Genomic DNA, 19,484 nt, shown 5'->3' on the forward strand with positions numbered 1-19,484 from the left:
TGCCAGACATTTTGTCCAGCAGTGTTTGTCAGATAAAGAAACAGAATATATAATGACCTATGAGAGAATAAACTACTACTGACCTACTTCGCTTACGTGCATGATGCCAAAGGGAAAAGAGAGGCACACCCTATCGGATTCCTCTATATATTAAAGTTTTCAACTAATGAGCTATTGCTTTGAAGGGGAAACATATTTATATAGCACACTGTCAAGAATGAGTGAGGAGCAAGTGAGTGATGGGAATGACCTCTGCAGACATTTTATAGCCCACACATAACACAAAGCCCTCTTACTGAGCTCCATCATGCATGAACACTCAAATATCTTAATGAATTATTCATCCATGCATCCACTAGACACACACACACACACACACACACACACACACACACACACACACACACACACACACACACACACACACACACACACACACACACACACACACACACACACACACACACACACACACACACACACACACACACACACACACACACACACACACACACACACACACACACACACACACACACACACACACACACACACACACACACACACACACACACACACACACACACACACACACACACACACACACACACACACACACACCTTCTCCCTGACAAACTGAGTGCCTCAGTGTAGTGGGACTGGAGGGGCAGAGCCAACATTCAGGTCACATCTCAGCACTACACCAGGCAGGATAAACAGAGAGGGAGACTCCTATCTGGCGGAGGTAATGCTGGTGGACACATTCAACTGTGCTGCTACATTGTAAATAACAAATAAGTGCATTTTATGTAAGGCGTTAAAAAACTAAACTCAGGGAGCCACAAATAACTGTAAAAATATTTATTCAATATTTTCACCATCTGAACAAATAACACTGACTCATAATCAGAAACAGCTTTTAGAACATTAGATTTAAAATCAATGAAAACGCAACAAAACAGCTCAGTGTATTATTATAACAATACTATTAAAGCAATCACTTTTTTTTACAGCATCAATAATACGATATTTCATATTTCTGTAGAAATATCTGATGAAAACAATGTGGGACAAGGCTGACTGTTGGCCTCCATTATATTTTCTGGCTCTTTTAAACAAGAAATATTATCTTCTTCTCAGTAAGAAGACTTCCTTTGATGCCATAAGGGAACCAAAAGGGTTGGTGGTCATCTGAACAAAAAACAAAACCCAGATGTGTACAAGGCAAGGTCTGAACCATTGTGAAGGGAAATACACTCAAACTCTGACCTCTCGGAGTCCACCCACTTTCTGCTATTACGCAGCATTCAGGTCCAGCTGGAATCTGGCCAGAAGACTGAGATGGTCGGAGGGAAATATGTAATTGGGCAAGCCCTTCATTGACCATAAGACGTCCTCAGATAGAAGGGAGAGAGAACCAATCAGCTTCAGACCCCTAATAGCAAAGGTGCCGGCTGAGAAAAAAAAGAAAGACACCACAAACTAATAAGTGATCTACAAAAATGGATTCAAATCTGCAACAGTGTCCTCTGTGTCGTGTCCCCATACCGTTTGGATCCCAGATTGCCGTGCGTCTCCGGCTGTAGAAGATGTAGTCGACTGTAGATCCGCCTTCAGAGTGCAGGGTTGTGACTTCTGGATTGCCAAATCCTGGAAGGACGTGTTGGTAGACCGACTTCAGGTCTAACCGGTGGCTGATAGTGTGGCTGAAACTGTCACAAAACATGACTCAAATCACATCTCAGTTACAGCCAATTAAGCTTGCTCTACCTTTTGGCCCATCTTGTTTTTTACATAACCTATTTTAATATGTAAAAAGGCGACATGCAAAATGAACTGAGATAAATAAAGAATTTAATTTACCTATTTATTGATTTGAGTTGCTTTTTATTTTGTGTCGCTCAGTTGTATGCTTTGACACTGAATTGGCATCCTCTCCCATATAGTATATTGTATGCATAAAGAAATAGCAATATGACAACAAAAAAACATTGGGTAAACTGACCTTTCATCAGGCTGATGTACGCTTGAAGCATCTGTGCATGAACATAAAGAAGATATTGACCCAGATATTGAAACCATTTCAGTAAGAAGTGATGTTGTGGTTTTTGTATTGCAATCCCGTACCTGGAGTGATGTCAGTCACGCCTGGGATCAGCTGTAAATCCAGAGGACGGATAAATGCAGTCGGACAGAAGCGTAGCTGGCGCATAAAATCATGGCTGTACTGACCTTTTCCTACACGAGAAGAACAAAGACAGGATAGGAAGTGAGGAAAAAGAGGAAATGAAACACAAAAGACCGAAACCTACTCCATGGATAGAGATTACAAAAAGGGTAAACATAAAAAGTAACACAAATCTGCAATCACTTCAAACACTGACCTGATTTCTGGCTCTCGCTCTTTGATTCCTCCGCAGTAGTATGCTGGCATCTGTCAGTGATTCCCAGAGAGCTGGGCCACAGGGGGACGCACAGTCTGTGAACATAGGCTCTGTGGGACAGGTCCTCTTGACCTGATATCTGTTGGACACGGGGAATACATACATGGTGGTTACAGAGGTAAGTCCTATAAGCATCATGGCACTAATCTGAAACCAAATATAACTGTTTAGTGTTTTTTAATGATATATGAATATGTTGCTGGTTTCTTATAGAAAATCTAGATTTGTTTCCAATAGCTTCAATATCATGTGACCCAGTGACTTCAAATCAATGCAGTTTTGTATCACTACACTGTACGAGTAGGTATTTTAGTCCCACTTCTATGAATGTGAATATTGGGATTAAATATATATGTTTTTATTATATTCATATAGAATAGAAAATAAAATAGGTGGAATACGTTTTTTTTTAAAGAAATCTGGCCTATTTTTCTAATGTAGCAATACAATGCTTTTGATTGGTTTGGCATTAACAACATAATATGGAAGCCATTTTCAATCAAAAGCGGTGGAATTTCAACAACAATATGAAAAAAAATTAAGATGAATTGGGTAGCCCTTTTCAATGTTAAAACAAAAGTTTGGGTTGTGAAATAAAAAGACAAACACTGCTGGCTTTGCATGGGAATGAACCTAGTGTGTTTGGTCATGTGTCATTAGAAAAAGAAAATTCCTTGGAAACACTGTAATCTATCATACAAATAATCGTTGCCACTCTACTCACCATCCATGCGGGTAGACCCTGGAAGTAGAGCTCTCCGGTGGTGATCAGCTGGTACAGAGGCATTGAAGGGATGGAGTTAAAGTCTCCACACAAGATGACGTTACAGTGTTCACCTTTTGCATTACAGGACTTGATCACGCTGTCGATTTCTGCCAGCATTATGGCCAGCTGAGCCAGCTTCACATCACCCCTCCTAGGGTTGAACAGCAGGTGGGTGTTGGCCACGCAGAGCGGTGGGCCCTTTGCCTTGACCTCAGACCCATTCATTACCACTGGCCGAAGCAACACAATAATGCCCACATTGTGCCGGTCCAGCAGCTCAGTCTCGGGCCTGAAGAACTCCAGCATGGTGACGGACAACTCAGAAAAGCAACTGCCATGGTAGCATGTAGCGCAGCCGTCGGTCTTTGTCCCTGTACGGCGCTTGTACACACAGGTGTAACCTGGAACATGAGGAGACAGTATATGTAATGTCTTTGTGATAACATCATCCAAAAGGATTGTTCCAACATATTTTCTAAGATTATTTACCCATCTGAGACAGAGCTGGATACAGTTGTTGATGGTAATGGTTCTCCTGAACTTCTTGGAGACACAGAATCTACCAAGAACACACATAACTCATTAATGGACCACTCAAAATGATCATTAAATGTATCTATCTTGCAACTATGAGCGACTGATTTTAATCAGTCGGCACTTGACTCACATCTGGTTCCCATTTCTGGATTTCCTCCAGGAGTAGGCTGCAGCGGTAGCTCCAGTCGAGCACCTCCAGAGGGCAGTGTGTGTACAGCTCCTGGTTGGCCTGCAGCAGGTCATCAGCAAGGATGTTGTAGGACATTACAGTGAAGTCCATCGAGGCCTTTGTGAATGGAAGGGGCTCTACTGCAGTGGCACTCTCATCCACCTTCTCCCATACTCTCCATGTTACTGGGTAGAAAACAAACACATACAAGGAGAGTACAGTGTTTTTATTTATTTATTTTATTGTATTTAATTTGTCAGACAGTTCATAGCTTTGTTATCTTCATGGTCATCTGTATATTTTTCTTACTCTCTAATGCTGGTTTAATCCTATTTCTATTTTGAGATGTTTATTTTAACTCTTTTCATTTGTTATTATGTGCAATGCCTTGTTTTGTTTTATGCTGCTGCAACAACAAAAATAAGCAAATTGGGATTAATAAACTACATCTCATCTTATCGTATCTTACCTTACAGGCAAATCTCACTGCAGTGGAGATATTACAATCGAAAATTATGAATCTTTCACCTAAAAGAAAAATCAGATTCTCACCTTCAAATCCCACTGTTGAATCTATTGGAGGATAGTAGCTTGCTGCGGGAAATTGCCACAGTGGGCACTGCAATTCCTCTGCCAAGCCACGTCCTGCCGGGAAGTGCCAACCTGCTTGAGTTTCATGCTGCCCACTGACTTTAAGTTGGGATTGAGTATTTGAGAGAAGGGAGGAAAATATCGTCTCCAAACTGCTTTCTCCACCTTCAGCAACTGAAGCCAAATATTCATCCCAGCACTCAGTAACTTCAGCTGGAGTTTCAGCTGGAAGCATTGGCTTTTCCAAACGTTGTACCTGTATTGAACCAGTTGTTTCTTGTACTCTTGGCTCAGCTCGAGTAACTGACTCGGGACTTGGGCTTTCTTGCGTGCTGTCCTCTGTTAGCAGGCATGCTAATTGTGAGCCAGGAGCTAGCCCTTGATTAAGATCCTCAGTTGGAGAAATACTCCCACCCTCTGTGTTTTGCTTCGTATTGAACACCTCATGGTGATCAGTTATTTCCCCGTCCCCTTGTTCAGGAGCTTCCACTGTGTCTTGTAGCTGTCCATTTCTCGTCTCTGCTTCTTCTTCCTTCACTGCAGATTCCCCCTCACTCATCTTTGAATCAGCCTCCTTCTTTGTAGTTTCATGCAGGAGAGCCATCAGCTGCAATGTGTCGTATTCCTGTTCTGGGCTTAGTTCCTTCATCCTTTCTTCCGTTTCCCCTTTCGTCCCACTGCCTTGGCTGAGCCACTGGTCCAGCTTGTTAATTTGAGACAGGGTTCTGGTTGTGACAGCATTACCATCACACAATGCCTTATCATTAACCATAGAAGGAGGGAGAGCCTTCTTGGAGGCCCCTGTAGGACAAGCTCTGTGTTAGAGAACGCTGGTACATTTACATTAAGCTGAAACATACTGAGATATTTAGCTTGTGTCATTGATTTTGCCCTAAAATAATGATAAGCAGTGTTAACCCTTATGTTGTGTTCGGTTCTCCCGTGACCTGTTTCAAGTTAAAATTATATAATAACTACGCTCTAGTTTTTTTATCGGAACAAGGCTTCATGATATCCTTCACAACAGCTATATAAACACTACAAAACAGATTTTGACAATTGTTGCCAAGTCTGAAGGTCTCTAAAACAAAAAGTGTATCATTTGGTGTTCGGGTCTTGAAGACCCGGAAGAATTGTTTTGGGTGACTCAGGGTCAAATTTGGCCCAATCAAGATTCATCTTTGACTTTAGACACCCTAGCCCCAACATGCACCTGGTCTCCCATCCCTCTGCCCCCTTCCCCCCACGGGAATTCGACCTTTCTCAAAGAATATGTACACTAACACTTGAACCTGAACTCACACATGCACAATATGTGGTGTAACGTGTTTTGGGCCATAACATTAAATTACAACAGGATTGTAAGGTTATGAATGCATAATAACTTAGTTATGATGTAGTTAAAACAATATTGGATGATAATCTTTTTTTGTGTGTGTTTTGGACTGAGATAAATCATGGGTCAAAATGTACCCGCGAACCCCATGAACGGTAACTGAAGTTACCTACTGTAACTCCAGCTTCTATGAGTAAATGGCGTAGCCCTCTAAGGCTATCGCTATTGGGTAATCCCCCTGCGCACCCGCGCAGCACTGAAAACACTTAGTAGTAGTCCACGCCCGCCCGCAAGGTGGGCCCCACCCTCGGGCTCCCTTTCGGTATAAATAGGAAGGAGGCCCGACAATCTGCTCCCATACAAAATAACTTTTCTTCAGCTATTCGTGGAGCCAGTGGGGCCCAGCACTTAGAGGGCTACGCCATTTACTCATAGAAGCTGGAGTTACAGTAGGTAACTTCAGTTCTATTTCGTATATGGCTTCGCCCTCTAAGGCTATCGCTATTGGGTTAAGGGTAGGGATGTCCCGATCACCTTTTTTTGCTCCCGATCCGATTCCGATGATTTGATTTTGACAATTTGCAGATACCGATTTTTCCCGATCCGATCTTTATGCAATGCATTAAGAGAAAAAAAAGAAAAAAAGCATTCAAGTTGTCCCTTAAGGTTATTTTTTTTATTTAAATTGGATATTCTATCCAACATGGATATAGCTTCTTTCTTTCACAGCAGCATTGGATCAGTTCAGTTGTGCAGCATTGGATCAAAACAAAATAAAGCTTTCAGTACTCGTTAGCTTACTGCTACAATTAGACACTGCGCCCACTCTGTTGCCAGATTTGAGAGAAATAAGCAACCAGGTCTATGAAAACAAGCCCCAAAGAAGCAACACATACATGATGTTGTGTAATTTGAAACCAAAACTAAGGCCTCAGGATGACTTTAAGACTTGGACATGGTCATTTTTGTTTTGTAACATTGAATATAAAATGTAAAAAAAAGTATTGAAAAAAAAAAAAAATCCCGATCCCCGATCTTTTTTCTCCCGATTCCGATCTTTTGAAAATCACGTGATCGGCTCCGATCCCCGATCACGTGATCGGATCGGGACATCTCTAGTTAAGGGCGAAGCATGATGTAGTCTGCGCCCCACTGGGTCCGCCCGGTACTAGAAGCACAGACACACCCGCTCAAACAACCCATGCCTATTGCGCCATGCGTAATGGCGCATCACCGTCCCTGGAATATAGCATAACATGAATATTCTCCATGAGGGGACGAAGGCTGGGAACAATACAGACCTGCCGCTGTGAAAAAGTAGAGACGAAGGTCATACTTTGCCCAGTGACAAAAAGAGGGAACAGCAGCTCTCTGTGAGTAGACAGGCAGGAGAGCGCACACTGGGTTCCTGATATCACTCACTCTGACAGGACACTCCGTACCAAAAATGTGTCAGAGGAAAAAAAGGAAACATCCCTCTCATAAGAGGGAAAAAGGGCCGCTCTCCGCCTGCCGAGAGGCAGGAGAAAGGCGCAAAGCTGGATCCCTGACGTCACTCACTCACAGGACACTCAGTACAGGGTGCGTCAGAGAGGAATGAGAGACATCCCTCAAATACAATTGAATAAATGAACAGGGGGAAGACCAAGATGCAGCAGTGCAAATGTCTTCCACTGACGTTCCTCCGTGCAAAGCCGTGGAGGAGGAAAATTCCTCTGGTGGAGTGCGCACTGATGTTCTCCGGGGGATCCACCCCATGAGGAGACATATGCCTGTGACACAGCCTCACACAGCCAGTGTGACAGCCGTTGTGCAGATAGAGGCTGCCCTAATGAGCGCTCTCTATAATGCACAAACAGGCGCTGAGAACGGCGCAAGGCAGCCGTGCGCGCCACTAGCAAGACAGCGTGTGCACAGGACAGAGGAGACGAGACGTGGCTTCTTCCTCTGATTTGTGAGGAGGGGGGAATAAGACAGCCAGGGTGATCACTCTTGACCTAAAAGAGTTGTGATGACCTTAGGCATGAAGCCGGGTTAGGGCGTAAAACAGCCGAACTGCCATCTCCTTTAATCCGGAGACATGAAGGAGCCACAGGGAGAGCAGACAAATCACTCACTCGCTGCTATTAGAGCCAAAAGTAATAGCCTACTTTGGCTGATAACAATTTAAGGGGAACCTGATCCAAGGTTCAAATGGGGCTTTGCTTTAGTACACCAAAGCAAAATCCCACTGACCCGCCAGTGTGCGTGACACAGGTCTGAGTCTCCGCACTCCTCGCATAAAACGGCTGCTGCGTTCTGCGAGCCCCTCTGTTAAATTCGCCGGGAATATACATTGCTTTGATGGAGAGCAACGTGTGTGCGCGCCAAGTACAGCAGCCGCCTGGCTGCGTTCAGAAGCTGCGCAGATCGTACTCCTCCCTGGCGATTGAGGTAGGCTGCCGTGGCCTGTTGTTTGTGCAAATCAACACATGTCTGATTTTACAGCAACAGGGCGAAGTGCTGGAATACTTCCCAAACCGGAGAACAGCTTCAGCACATTTACCTGACGCACGGGGTCGATGCGCGGGCGAATGAACCACCTCTGGAGACTCCTATTGTGGGGGAGTCCCAGGGGGATCCCCACGTGACCAGCTGATGTCATGCTGAGCAGCTGTATCACGGAGAGGGCCTGGGGATGTGACACGCCAGAGAGGGAGCTGTCAGTTTCTCCACTCGCTGCCGCGAGAGCCGCTCTCTGCTGGCTGAGTTTAATTCCACTCCCAGATAAATGAATATCTGAGAGGGAAGAGGACAGCTCTTCTTCAAATTCAATATGAGAACCCAGGCGTTGACAGATGCGATACAAGATGTAACGTATGTAAAGCGACTTCCTCCCTGGAGCGAGCCAGCAATAGCAGGTCGTCCAGATAAAACCACATCCTGTTGAACACATTCCAGCCTCTGTTTGATCGTCAGCATGTGTTTCTCTCTTTTTGGAACACTGACAGATCAAGGATGGGTCTCACTCCCCCGTTTTTTTCCCGGGATTTAGAAAATAACGGCAGTAAAAAAAAACGATTTTCCTCCCTTTTGGAAAAAATGCCTTTTTCAACAGGAGTTCCTGCAGCGCTGAATGGAGCGCAAGACACTGTTCCTGGGATGACAGGAGTGTTTCTTGTATCCCATGGAACTGCGGGGGGAGAGGCTTCGCTGAGATATGCTGTAATGGTCGTAATGGTGACGAGCCACGCCCTCGCCCTCACTGCTCACGCTTCTTGAGGCGAAAGGGCTGCGAGGGAATCTCCACACGCTGCATTTCACTCTGGCTCTCATCATGAGGCGCGTACACGCCCAGGGGATGAGTAGTGGTGTGTGCAGTGCTGTCCACACAAAGCGTTATAACGGTGCTCGTGGATTTATTATGAGTTTAATTCCACTATAGATAAACGATTGTCTGAGAGGGAAGAGGACAGCTTTTCTTCCAATTCATTATGAAACCCAGGCTTTGACAGATGCGATACGAATGTAACCTCTGTAAAGTGACCTCCTCCCTGGAGCGAGCCAGCAAATAGCAGGTCGTCCAGAGAAAACCACACTCTCATCCCTCCTCTGTGTAGTGCAGCGTTTCTCAAAGTGTGGGGCGCGCCCCACAGATGTGATTGGTGGGTCGCGAATGGACATTTTTTTTATACATTTTTTTTTACCTCAGGCCGGAATCGAACCTGGGTCCTCGCGGGCGTTAGTGGACTGTTACAGCCGGAGACTCGCAACGGCGGTGGACTTTCACAGCGCCGGATCCACCGGAGCCTCACAATGGCGGGTGTTTGCGGCGGCGGGTGCGGTACCGGCGCAGCGGCGCTGTGAAAGTCCACGGCCCACCTGTGTCAGAGCCAGCGGCCCACCAAAGGCAGCGGCCCACCGGCAAAAGTCCCGAATCTCCCGATGGACAATCCGAGCCTGCTCACACACACACAACTGAAAGCAAAATTATTTACAGCGTTGCAGTCGGGAAGAAAAGCAATGTGGAGCGGCACCTCACCACTTCACAAGGAGTTTAACCGTGACACTTTTCGAAATCCCGTTTGTGGCCCCCCACTTTACAAAATAGGCCTATGTTTATTATAATTTTTTAATGCAAGCACACAGCCTCTGTGAGCGAGCGAGACAGAGCGAGAGAGCTAGAGAGAACACACATTTATCTATTTAATATAGCCTAGGTGTAAAAAATAAAGTAAGAAATAATTCCAATGTGTGCTATAGGACAGTAAAAATAAATAAAATAGTGATGAGTAAAATATGCATAAATAAAAAGAAAGAATGCTAACTAGGTAACATCAGATCAGAATAAACCAGTTTGAATGATTTGTTATTGGTTTTGATCATATTCTAAAGATGTTTGGATTATTGAAAAGTATACAGCTCCCTTTCAGTGTGTTGAGAGCTGTATCCATAAATTCATTTTTTGCTCAAAGTGCACCAGATTGAGGCATTTCACTTCAACATTAAAAAAAAAAATCTTCCCGGGGGTGCATGCCCCCGGACCCCCCTAGAGGAGGTGAGGTCCACCCCCAAATAAAGCAGGTTAAAATAATTAAATTGCATACATTTTCTTTTAGTAAACATTGAAAACGGGTCCCACAGACCCAAACAGCACACAAAGGTTAAAGGTAAGCATATAATAATGTTCAAATGTGCTAAATATATAAACTACAAAAAAACTATAAAAGAGGAGTAAAAGTAGCTCACGACTTGTTTTATTTTTTTAAAGTAGCTCTCATCCTAAAAAAGGTTGGAGACCCCTGTTATAGAACGATACATTTGACAATTTTAAGCTTGGCCTACCATTTTATTGGAGCGATGAGGAACAGGTGGGGCTTGAAAAGGCCCACCTGTTCAAAGTGGGGAATGACAGAAAAAGTTTGAGAACCACTGGTGTAGTGGCTCCAGCCTTCTACACACAAAAATGCGAGGAGCAAGGAAATATCCGAACGCTATTTCCTGTGTTTCGGGATGATGGGTACGTGGAAGTATGCATCCTTCAGGTGGAAGTGAACCAGTCGTCCTGGTGAACACATTCCAGCACCTGATTTTCTTCCCCTTGAGGAACCATGGAAATAGCCTCTTTCAACAGGAGTTCCAGCAGCTCTGATTGGAGCGCAAGACATAGCTTCTGGGAGGACAGGAGTGTTTCCTGTATCCCATTGAACTGTGGGGGGGGGGGGGGGGGGGGGGGGAGAGGCGAACTGCAGGGCGTATCCTCTGCTGATCAGCCTGCTCATCCGTCCATCAGCCACACGCGCTGCCACTCTGAAAAAAACTCTGAGAGCGGGCGCACATGCTCGAGATGTGTTTTTGGTCGTCATGGTGACGAGCCACGCCAGAGCCCCTGCCGCCGCTGCCCGTGAGGCAACCCAAGGTGGGCTTGGACCGAAAGGGCTGCGCGGGGGCCTCCACACGCTCCGTCTCAATCTGACTCTCATCATGAGGCGCGTACACGCTCAGGGGATGGATGGAGGTGTGTGCAGTGCTGCCCACATGAGGCGTTATTACGCCGCTCATGGGTTTATTAAGGATGTGTGTAAGAGGCGTATCTCGGACAGAGGAATGCAGCTCTGTAGTTTATTAACCAACAGGTTAAAACCAGGCTTCTGCGGCGAGCCCTGCTGTCTACTAATCAACAGATTAGTGGCAGCCGGCCTAATTAGCGCGCTCTGAAATGTATTAACCGACAGGTTAAAACCAGGCTTTAGCAACGAGCCCTGCTGGCTATTAACCGACAGGTTATAGGCAGTTGGTTTACACAGGGCGTGAGGCAACCCAAGGTGGGCTTGGACCGAAAGGGCTGCGCAGGGGCCTCCACACGCTGCGTCTCACTCCGACTCTCATCATGAGGCGCGTACACGCTCAGGGGATGGATGGAGGTGTGTGCATATTGTGTGCTCCGGCCATATTGTCCGGAGTACACCTCTCCTGAGCCAGGGGAACGGGAAGATTTTTGCAGGCAGTAGCCTTGCTAATAATCTCCGGCAGTTCCACTAAAATGCCACCTATCGCTGGTATCGCTGTGGCGGCGGAGAAGTTTGGAACTGTGCGTTCGGCCGCCTGTCACCCTGCTCCGACTCTGTCTCCCCCGTCTGGGGAAGAGGAGGGAGTGGGGAACCGAACGGTGAACCGTGGAGGGAGGCAGGGTAGGAGTCGTCCGACTCCTGCCCGGCACTCGGCTCCAGGAACACGAGGCGCTCGTCCGCGGGCTCGTAAGCCGGGACGGGCCAATCGTCCTCCTCAGCAGCAGCAGCGAGAGCGTCCGCTCTTCGCTGTCTGTCGACCAGAGGAAGACGGGCACAGTGAGCACATGCCACCTGCTGGGTTAGAGCCGCGTTGGCCTGCTCAGACCCCAGGCAGGACTCGCACATGTTATGTGGGTCATAGCTCATGATGTACCCAGAGCCACATGAGGGACAATCTCTTACACAATTGTTACTCATGTTTGCTTCTTCGATCAGTGCTTCAGTCTAACGGGGTGCTGAAGAAAAGAGGGAGCAGATTGTCGGGCCTCCTTCCTATTTATACCGGATGGGAGCCCGAGGGTGGGGCCCGCCTTGCGGGTGGGCGTGGACTACAAGTGTTTTCAGTGCTGCGCGGGGGCGCAGGGGGATTACCCAATAGCGATAGCCTTACCCCTAGATTCCACCGGGTCCATCTGCGGCGCGTTACGGGCGCCGCGGTGCTCACGGCGATCGCGGCCACTCTAGTCAATGGGTGCTATTCCACCACACGCGGCACGTTACGGCTCAGAAGCGTCCCAGAAGCGTCCCAGAAGCGTCCCAGAAGCGTCCCAGAAGCGGCTCGGCGCAAGGCTCCTCTAAAATTAGGATGAATCCTATTTTTGGCGCGGCGCAGCCGTAACGTAGGCAGGAAGTGGAACGGTCAGAGCATCCGGGCCAGGCCCCACCCCCACATATACAATTTTGCAGATCGCCCCCTACTTCATAACAACACCTTCACTACGACACCTACAATGGACGAGGAGCTTTTCATTCTGGAGGTGGAAAAACACACTATTTTATATGATGTAACCAATGCTTTTTACAAGGACAACATCAGAAAGGACGAGGCCTGGTTTTTAATTGCTGGAGTATATAGCATATATTATATACACACACACAAACTAATTTTGCAGACCCTATCCCTCCGTAGCCTTTGAAGTAGGAGAATAAATGCCAGCGTTCTCCTCCGGTTTACAGGCACTGTGTAGGCTACATTATATATATAGAATAATCATGATGATAAATGCATTTTTTTACCACTAAAATACAGCAACACATCTTGGATTCATGTCGTTTATAACTGGGATATTATAATTATTATTAACTTTGTCTGTACAAAGTAGCCTGTCCAGGAAATATGCCCAAATCAACAAAAACTGCTAGCCGGCAGGCAAGACGCTCCGCTTCTGAAATGCTTCTGAAACGCGTCCGGTAGGGTATGACGCCGGAGGAGGCCGGACCAAAACCGCGGTGCAGCCGTAACGCGCCGCAGACGGACCCGGGTTGCATTCCAATAGTCCATTTAGCTTAGGAACCTTCCCAACCGAGTGAAATGACCCAGAAGTACGTCAGTGGCAGCCATGTTAAGTGCCGTTCCAATTCTCCAAATGAAAGGAAAGGAGGTTTCAAACTTCCTTTATAACATCCTTTAGCTTAGGAACCACTGGACCTCCCTTACATAAAGGAGAGGAGAAAATGCTGCCCCACAATGCCTTGCAGCCGCAGCATTTGCGTCACACAACAGTCGGCCGTTCACGGAAACAAACGATTATGACGGAGAAATTATATCATGAAAGTTACGGTGCTTATTAAGCATTTTCAAACGTATGTGGTAAGTTGCCAAAGTGCTTTGTTTTGAACGTTCATCAGTATTATAATCAAAAAGAGAAATATGAACGTTAGTTTTTACTGAAATTATCAAATAAAGTCAACATTTCACTGAGCTGTGTGGGGTTTGTTCAACTTTTAAAAGATGTTTGAATGGTGATATACACAGTGATAGGTGTTAAGGACTAACGTTAATAATAAATACATTTGTATTTATTTTAAGATATTTTCATACAATCATACGTATTGGGATCATTTGTATTAATGTGGACCGGAGGGAGAGGGTGACGAGCATAAGTTTCACTTTCCTTTTTTATTTCAATTACAACTTTGGTCATGAAGAATATGTTTCTCTGTTGTCCACGTTCATAAAGCATAAAGCAGCAGCATCACAGCACGGTGCAGTCTCTAGATGAGTCCCTCGTTCTTATTAAACATCCATGTTGTAGTCCGTTGTATAGAACACTGTAGTTTCCATAGTTTCCCCACAGCAGCAGACGCACACAATGACGTCCGCTGGCGCATCATAAACACGTTGGATAGAGAAAGTGCATTCGGATTCTCTAAAGTACCGCAGTCTCTTCTCCTAAGTCCTTTTGAATTCTCATATCCACTATCTCTTAACCCCGTGACGTTTCACTCAGAGGTCAAGGGATAGGAGATAGGGTTAGAATTTAGGAGCTGATTTTTGGATTATCGGAATGCAACCTCGGTGGAATCTAGGGGTTAGAGGGCGAAGCCATATACGAAATAGAACAGCTTTCGAACACAACAGAAGGGTTAAATGTGACACAAAAAAGGAGCCTCATTGAATACAAAAGCAAAACAGTCCCACATGGCAACGTCGTGACGTCATACATCACGTTGGGAAAGTTCAGGCTCTAAAAAAAACGTGAGCTAAGTTAGCGGAATAGCAAAAACATAATGTGCATTAAGTTTACGATATCATAAAGAAGGGAATATTAGCTGTGGGAACACAAAAAGTTTTATTTTAAATCACCCTCACAAGACAACGCTCAGTCACGCCAACAAATGTTGGATACATTGCCCAGTGAGCAGCGAGCCACAACCTAACGTTAGCTTCTAAAAAATCCAATGCACGTGGTGACAAGGACAATTTCCTACCCCGGGACCTTTGCAATGTGCTATTTTATTTACCTGCGTGTAGACGGCGACTTGTCATGGACCGTGACAGCGGGTAGAGTACATAGTACAGTATGCTGACAATCATGTTGATGTTGTGAGGTCTGCGCATGCGCGCTGTGAAGTTGGTGGTTATCAGCGCCATTATGCTATGACGCGGGTGGGGATGAGGCAGTGGTACAAATGGTCAGGGAGAAACTATTCACTATTAAACCTGTGAAAGTTAGGGTTAACATCATGTTTGTTATCCTTATCTTTTATTTTACTATTTTACTATCTGCTCTTTCATATTTCTTGTATTGCACTGAATTCCTGGACTATACAGTATATTACAAAACGTGTTATTCTTGCAATTACTCTAAATAAATGTAATATAACACAGTTTGAAATAGCATCCTTTTGCACATCATTTTGTATAAACTAAATAAAATAAAATAAAATGTAAGAATGTACAGCTGATGTAAGAATGTATAGCATCTTATAAAATACCATTTTACTTTGAACAATACCATTTCACAAAGTGTCATACTGTATCATCATACCTACAGTTTTGCTTAGAGATGCTAAAAAAAACACAGCATCCTTACCACACCAAGGCATAAATTGTTGATGTCACTACACATGAGATGTTACCTGCAGGGTAGAGTTACCCTCGGGAAAGCACAGGCCTATTTCATTTTACAGTGCAAGCCCATACAGAACACACATGAACACATTGAGAAATAATAACCAGAGGACTGTATTCCCTTTGAGTCCAAAAATTGATTTAATCTGGATATAGGCTTTGACAGCATAGCAATGTCAATGCTCTCTTTTGAGTCCCTCTGCTTAAAAGAGGATGATTGTCCATCACCAACTGAACAGCAGGGCACGGAGGATGAGTTTGACACAGACTTAGAGTCAGACGGTGAGTCAATTATATACATTTTTGGGTTAATTGTTGGAGTAAATATAGTGCATTTTGCTGCTCATGTAAAGTTGTTAGGTCAACTCATAATCTATGATAAAAACCATTAATGAAAACAATGAAAATAGAACGCTTGTTTTGAAGTGTTGCTGTGAAACACAACTTAAATACCGTATTTGTAACCAACGGCCCATGTGGTACTCACTCATTTCCAGAAAAAGAAGAGAGCAACAATAAGACTTCTATTTCTGAAGTGTACCTCGAGGCCTGCAGGCTGGTGGGTGTAGTTCCAGTCTCCGATTTTATACGAAACCTTGACTCCACAACCATGACCCTCAATCATCATGGGCTAGGACCTTTGGGGTGCAAGGCACTTGCTATCGCTCTAGTGGTAAGTTAAAAGGGCATGCTATTGAATGTGACAGTTTAAAATATAACATCTCTCATATTATATTTGTATTTAGGCTGATATGAATATCGATACTCTCGAACTGGCAGACAATCATATTCAAGCTGAAGGAGCCAAATACCTTGTGGAGATGCTGAGGGCTAATTTCACATTGCAGCACCTGGTATGTCAGAGTAACCACTGGAGGGCACAAGTGCTTTTCAGGAGGCTTTTCTCCTTTACATCTGTGCAGCATATTGGACCATCATCTGTTTTGCTTACAGGATTTGTCCAACAACTATCTGCAGTCTGAAGGAGCTGAGTATATGGCTAAAGTGTTGCTGGACAACATTTCAATAAAATCTATGAAACTTTCAGGTAGTGTGGAAATTAAAAATAATAAGCTAAATACAATATTTGATACAGTTGATATCACTGTATATTTAAATCACTAAATTCAGTTAAAAAAGAAAAACTTTTCCAAGATTATTATGTGTGATACATTCTATACTTGTTTAGCATATTTCTATTTTTTCCAACAGGAAATAGATTTTCTGATGATGATGCAAAATATTTAGCAGATGCCTTGTTGGTAAGTTTATTATTATTTATGATCAGTCGACAACAATGATTTTTATGCAACAACGTCTAAATTATGAAGTTATATTTGGTTACTTTTTGCCATTATTATGATGCTAATATTTCTATATTTAGACCAATTCCAGAATAAAGGAACTAGACCTGAGCCATAATGAGTTTTGTGGAAAAGGAGGGGAACATTTAGGACAACTGTTGGGTATGGTAACATTTTCGAACGTCTTTGTTGAGTTGCTAAACGCATAGCTTTGCTTCATGAACTAAATTACAAACTTGCCAAGCCTTATTTTGTGATTCCACCTTCCATTCCTACAGCAAACAACGAGGGCCTTGAGGTGCTGGATCTCAGCTGGAACCATCTCAGAATGAAAGGGGCTGTGGCATTTTGTGCTGGACTCAAGGTTTGGATGTATAATCAATTCATTTGATCACTGTCTCAGTATACAACAGCTGATCACATTCCCTATATTTAGGTGAATATGATGTTGAAACACCTCGATTTGTCATGGAACGGATTTGGGAATGAGGGTGCCCTCGCCATGGGAGAGGCCCTAAAATTCAACAACACTCTGGTGCACCTCAACCTTAACAACAACCGCCTCACCAATGAGGGCGTCGGCATGCTTTGCAGGGGCCTCGAGTTCAACGACACACTCCGAGTCCTACTGGTGGGTGGAACATGTTGTTTTAAGCTAACATGTCTCATCGGTGTGTGGTGTAGGAACATTTGAATGTGACATTTTATTCTTACTGTCCTGTAGCTGGCTTACAACTCTCTAACAGTAGAGGGAGCACTAGCCCTGGTTAATGTTGTGAAGAACACACCTAGAACTGCCTTGGAGGAGATTAACATATGTGTGAGTTTCTTTGGTTCAATGTCTGTCTCTGTCTGTCTTTTTGGCACGCTGATCTAACTGTTCTGTCATATCATTTCATAACCTTTCAAATAGACCTTTCAATATAAAATAAATCACAATAAATACCCTGTTTCTTGTCTGTTTTATATGTTGTCACCTTTTTACCACGCAGAATGTGCTGGTAACTGAGACATTTGTGCACCTGTTGGAGGTGACATGCCAGGAGCATCCCGGCCTAGATGTACAGTACGGAGGGGTCGGTGGCTTTATCGCTAAGAAGCCACCAAAACGTGTTGATCCAATGAAAGTCATCCAGGTCTGTGTCAGTCGAAAATTAATATAAGTAGTCCTGGCATCTTATTTGACACAATGAGACATATTAGTTTAAAAAAGCCGTCAAATCCCTCTTTATTTTTGCTTGGTTAATCGTCAAAATGTCTTAATGTTTTTGAAGGATTATTTGGATCAACGCAAGCTACGTCTGTGGGATTTCTTCCGGAACATTGACAAAGATGGCACCATGCGGGTCCCTGTCGCTGACTTCAGGAAGGCGGTGCAGGTGTACAGATAAACTAATCTTCCTAACTGTGTTGTCAGTCACATTCGCAAGGCAGACTACCATGAAATTGTCCTCTGAAATCATGCATGAAGAGCGCTCTTCAAGTCTTTCTTACACTGTGAATCAATTGAATCAAGCTTACTGAAAGGGACTGGTGAATGATTTCAAGAAGAAACTTAGTGACTGACTTTTTTTGTTTGTTTTGTGAAACCATGATAGCAATCAAGTATTCCTTTGGATCGATACCAAATCGAGGAGCTGATTCAGAGACTTGATCGCGACAGGACAGGAATGGTAGACTACAGGTAAGCAAGTCTTCGATTGTTTAATCACACTCACAGGTGGGCCTTCTCAATTACTTCACAGGGATTGATATCTCAAGGTTTATGGATATAAAAAAATTAAGTGACAACATTGCTGTCAATGTACAGTCTTATTATTGTTTGATTGATGGTGCAGTTAAACTGTGTGTGTTTTAGTTATGGGCTGGGAACTTGTCCAGATCTTCACCTTGAATGACCTCACAAAAAACGGATGTGTGTGTTATCTGATGTTCTGTGCAGGGGACTGGCAGATACAAGGAAACAGATGATGAGGGATCACCGCCGCCAGCTGAGGAAGGTTGAGTCTCGTCAGAAAAAAGAGAAGCAGAAGAGCGACCGCATCCTCAAGACCTTCCAGAGCGCCGTGGACGCTGTGACACCACGCAGCTCAATGGTCATATCTCCAGGGTGTCCCAGAGATGATTCAAGTGGTGGCCCGCAGCCCTTCTCTGCCACCCCGCTCAGTTCTTGGCACCATATTGTCATGTCCAACAGCAGTCGCTATTCCGTCAGTAATCTGAGCAATGAGCATGTCCATCTGCCCATGTTGGGAGGCACAACGCCTTACCGTCCCACCAGTTCCCCAGGGATGCGCTCCTACTCCCAGCCCAACCTGCTGGATGACTCCCCCCGCTCTGCTCCAGGGAAATCTGTCTCTGCCCAAGGTATACGCTCCGATTCAGAGTTCGGCCACAGCAAGCTAAGCCCCACAGCAAACCACCTGACCAGGTCCAGGCCGGCTCTTGATGCCAAGCAGCCAGTGGTTAAAGCCAAAACCAAGAAAGTAAAGAAAAAGAAAACAACAAAACGTGTGGATAAAGACTTGAAGAATACAAATGTCAAATGACAGTAAAACTCTGTGTACTGGTTTCAAATTTCACGTTTTTTTGTTGACTTCTTTGTTACACTGTCTGAATAAAAAACGATTTAAACTAATATTTCTGGGATTTTTAATTTTTTGGAACTTTTTATTTATTCCACAAATATATAACATTCATGGAGATGTACATA

At 44.5% G+C, this 19,484-nt stretch overlaps 2 protein-coding genes across 3 annotated transcripts; one reads left to right on the forward strand and one right to left on the reverse strand.

Annotated features, from left to right (window-relative positions):
• Positions 1–846: 846 nt before the first annotated feature.
• On the reverse strand, positions 847–15,002 carry angel1 (angel homolog 1). The gene is made up of 10 exons (XM_079693240.1): positions 14,858–15,002; positions 4,469–5,308; positions 3,878–4,101; positions 3,700–3,769; positions 3,169–3,611; positions 2,385–2,523; positions 2,128–2,238; positions 2,006–2,036; positions 1,549–1,712; positions 847–1,454 (listed from the first exon to the last, which is right to left on the reverse strand). The coding sequence occupies exons 1-10, from the start codon at positions 14,985–14,987 to the stop codon at positions 1,297–1,299; spliced, it is 2,310 nt and encodes a 769-aa protein (XP_079549366.1). The 5' UTR covers positions 14,988–15,002; the 3' UTR covers positions 847–1,296.
• Positions 15,003–15,013: 11 nt separating this feature from the next.
• Positions 15,014–19,409, forward strand: lrrc74a (leucine rich repeat containing 74A). Of its 2 annotated transcripts, XM_079693242.1 has the most exons (13): positions 15,014–15,749; positions 15,965–16,140; positions 16,214–16,321; positions 16,422–16,515; positions 16,680–16,729; positions 16,852–16,933; positions 17,050–17,135; positions 17,208–17,402; positions 17,496–17,591; positions 17,764–17,907; positions 18,046–18,150; positions 18,370–18,455; positions 18,714–19,409. In XM_079693242.1, exons 1-13 carry the CDS (start codon positions 15,641–15,643, stop codon positions 19,318–19,320), a joined length of 1,938 nt encoding a protein of 645 aa, XP_079549368.1. In that variant the 5' UTR covers positions 15,014–15,640; the 3' UTR covers positions 19,321–19,409. The 2 variants fall into 2 exon arrangements, with proteins under 2 accessions (XP_079549368.1, XP_079549367.1); XM_079693241.1 differs by lacking the exons at positions 15,014–15,749; positions 17,496–17,591 and having other exon boundaries at positions 15,866–16,140.
• Positions 19,410–19,484: the final 75 nt, after the last annotated feature.

The sequence above is a fragment of the Notothenia rossii genome (genome assembly GCF_949606895.1).
Source record: "Notothenia rossii genome assembly, chromosome: 7".
Taxonomy (NCBI): Eukaryota; Metazoa; Chordata; class Actinopteri; order Perciformes; family Nototheniidae; genus Notothenia; species Notothenia rossii.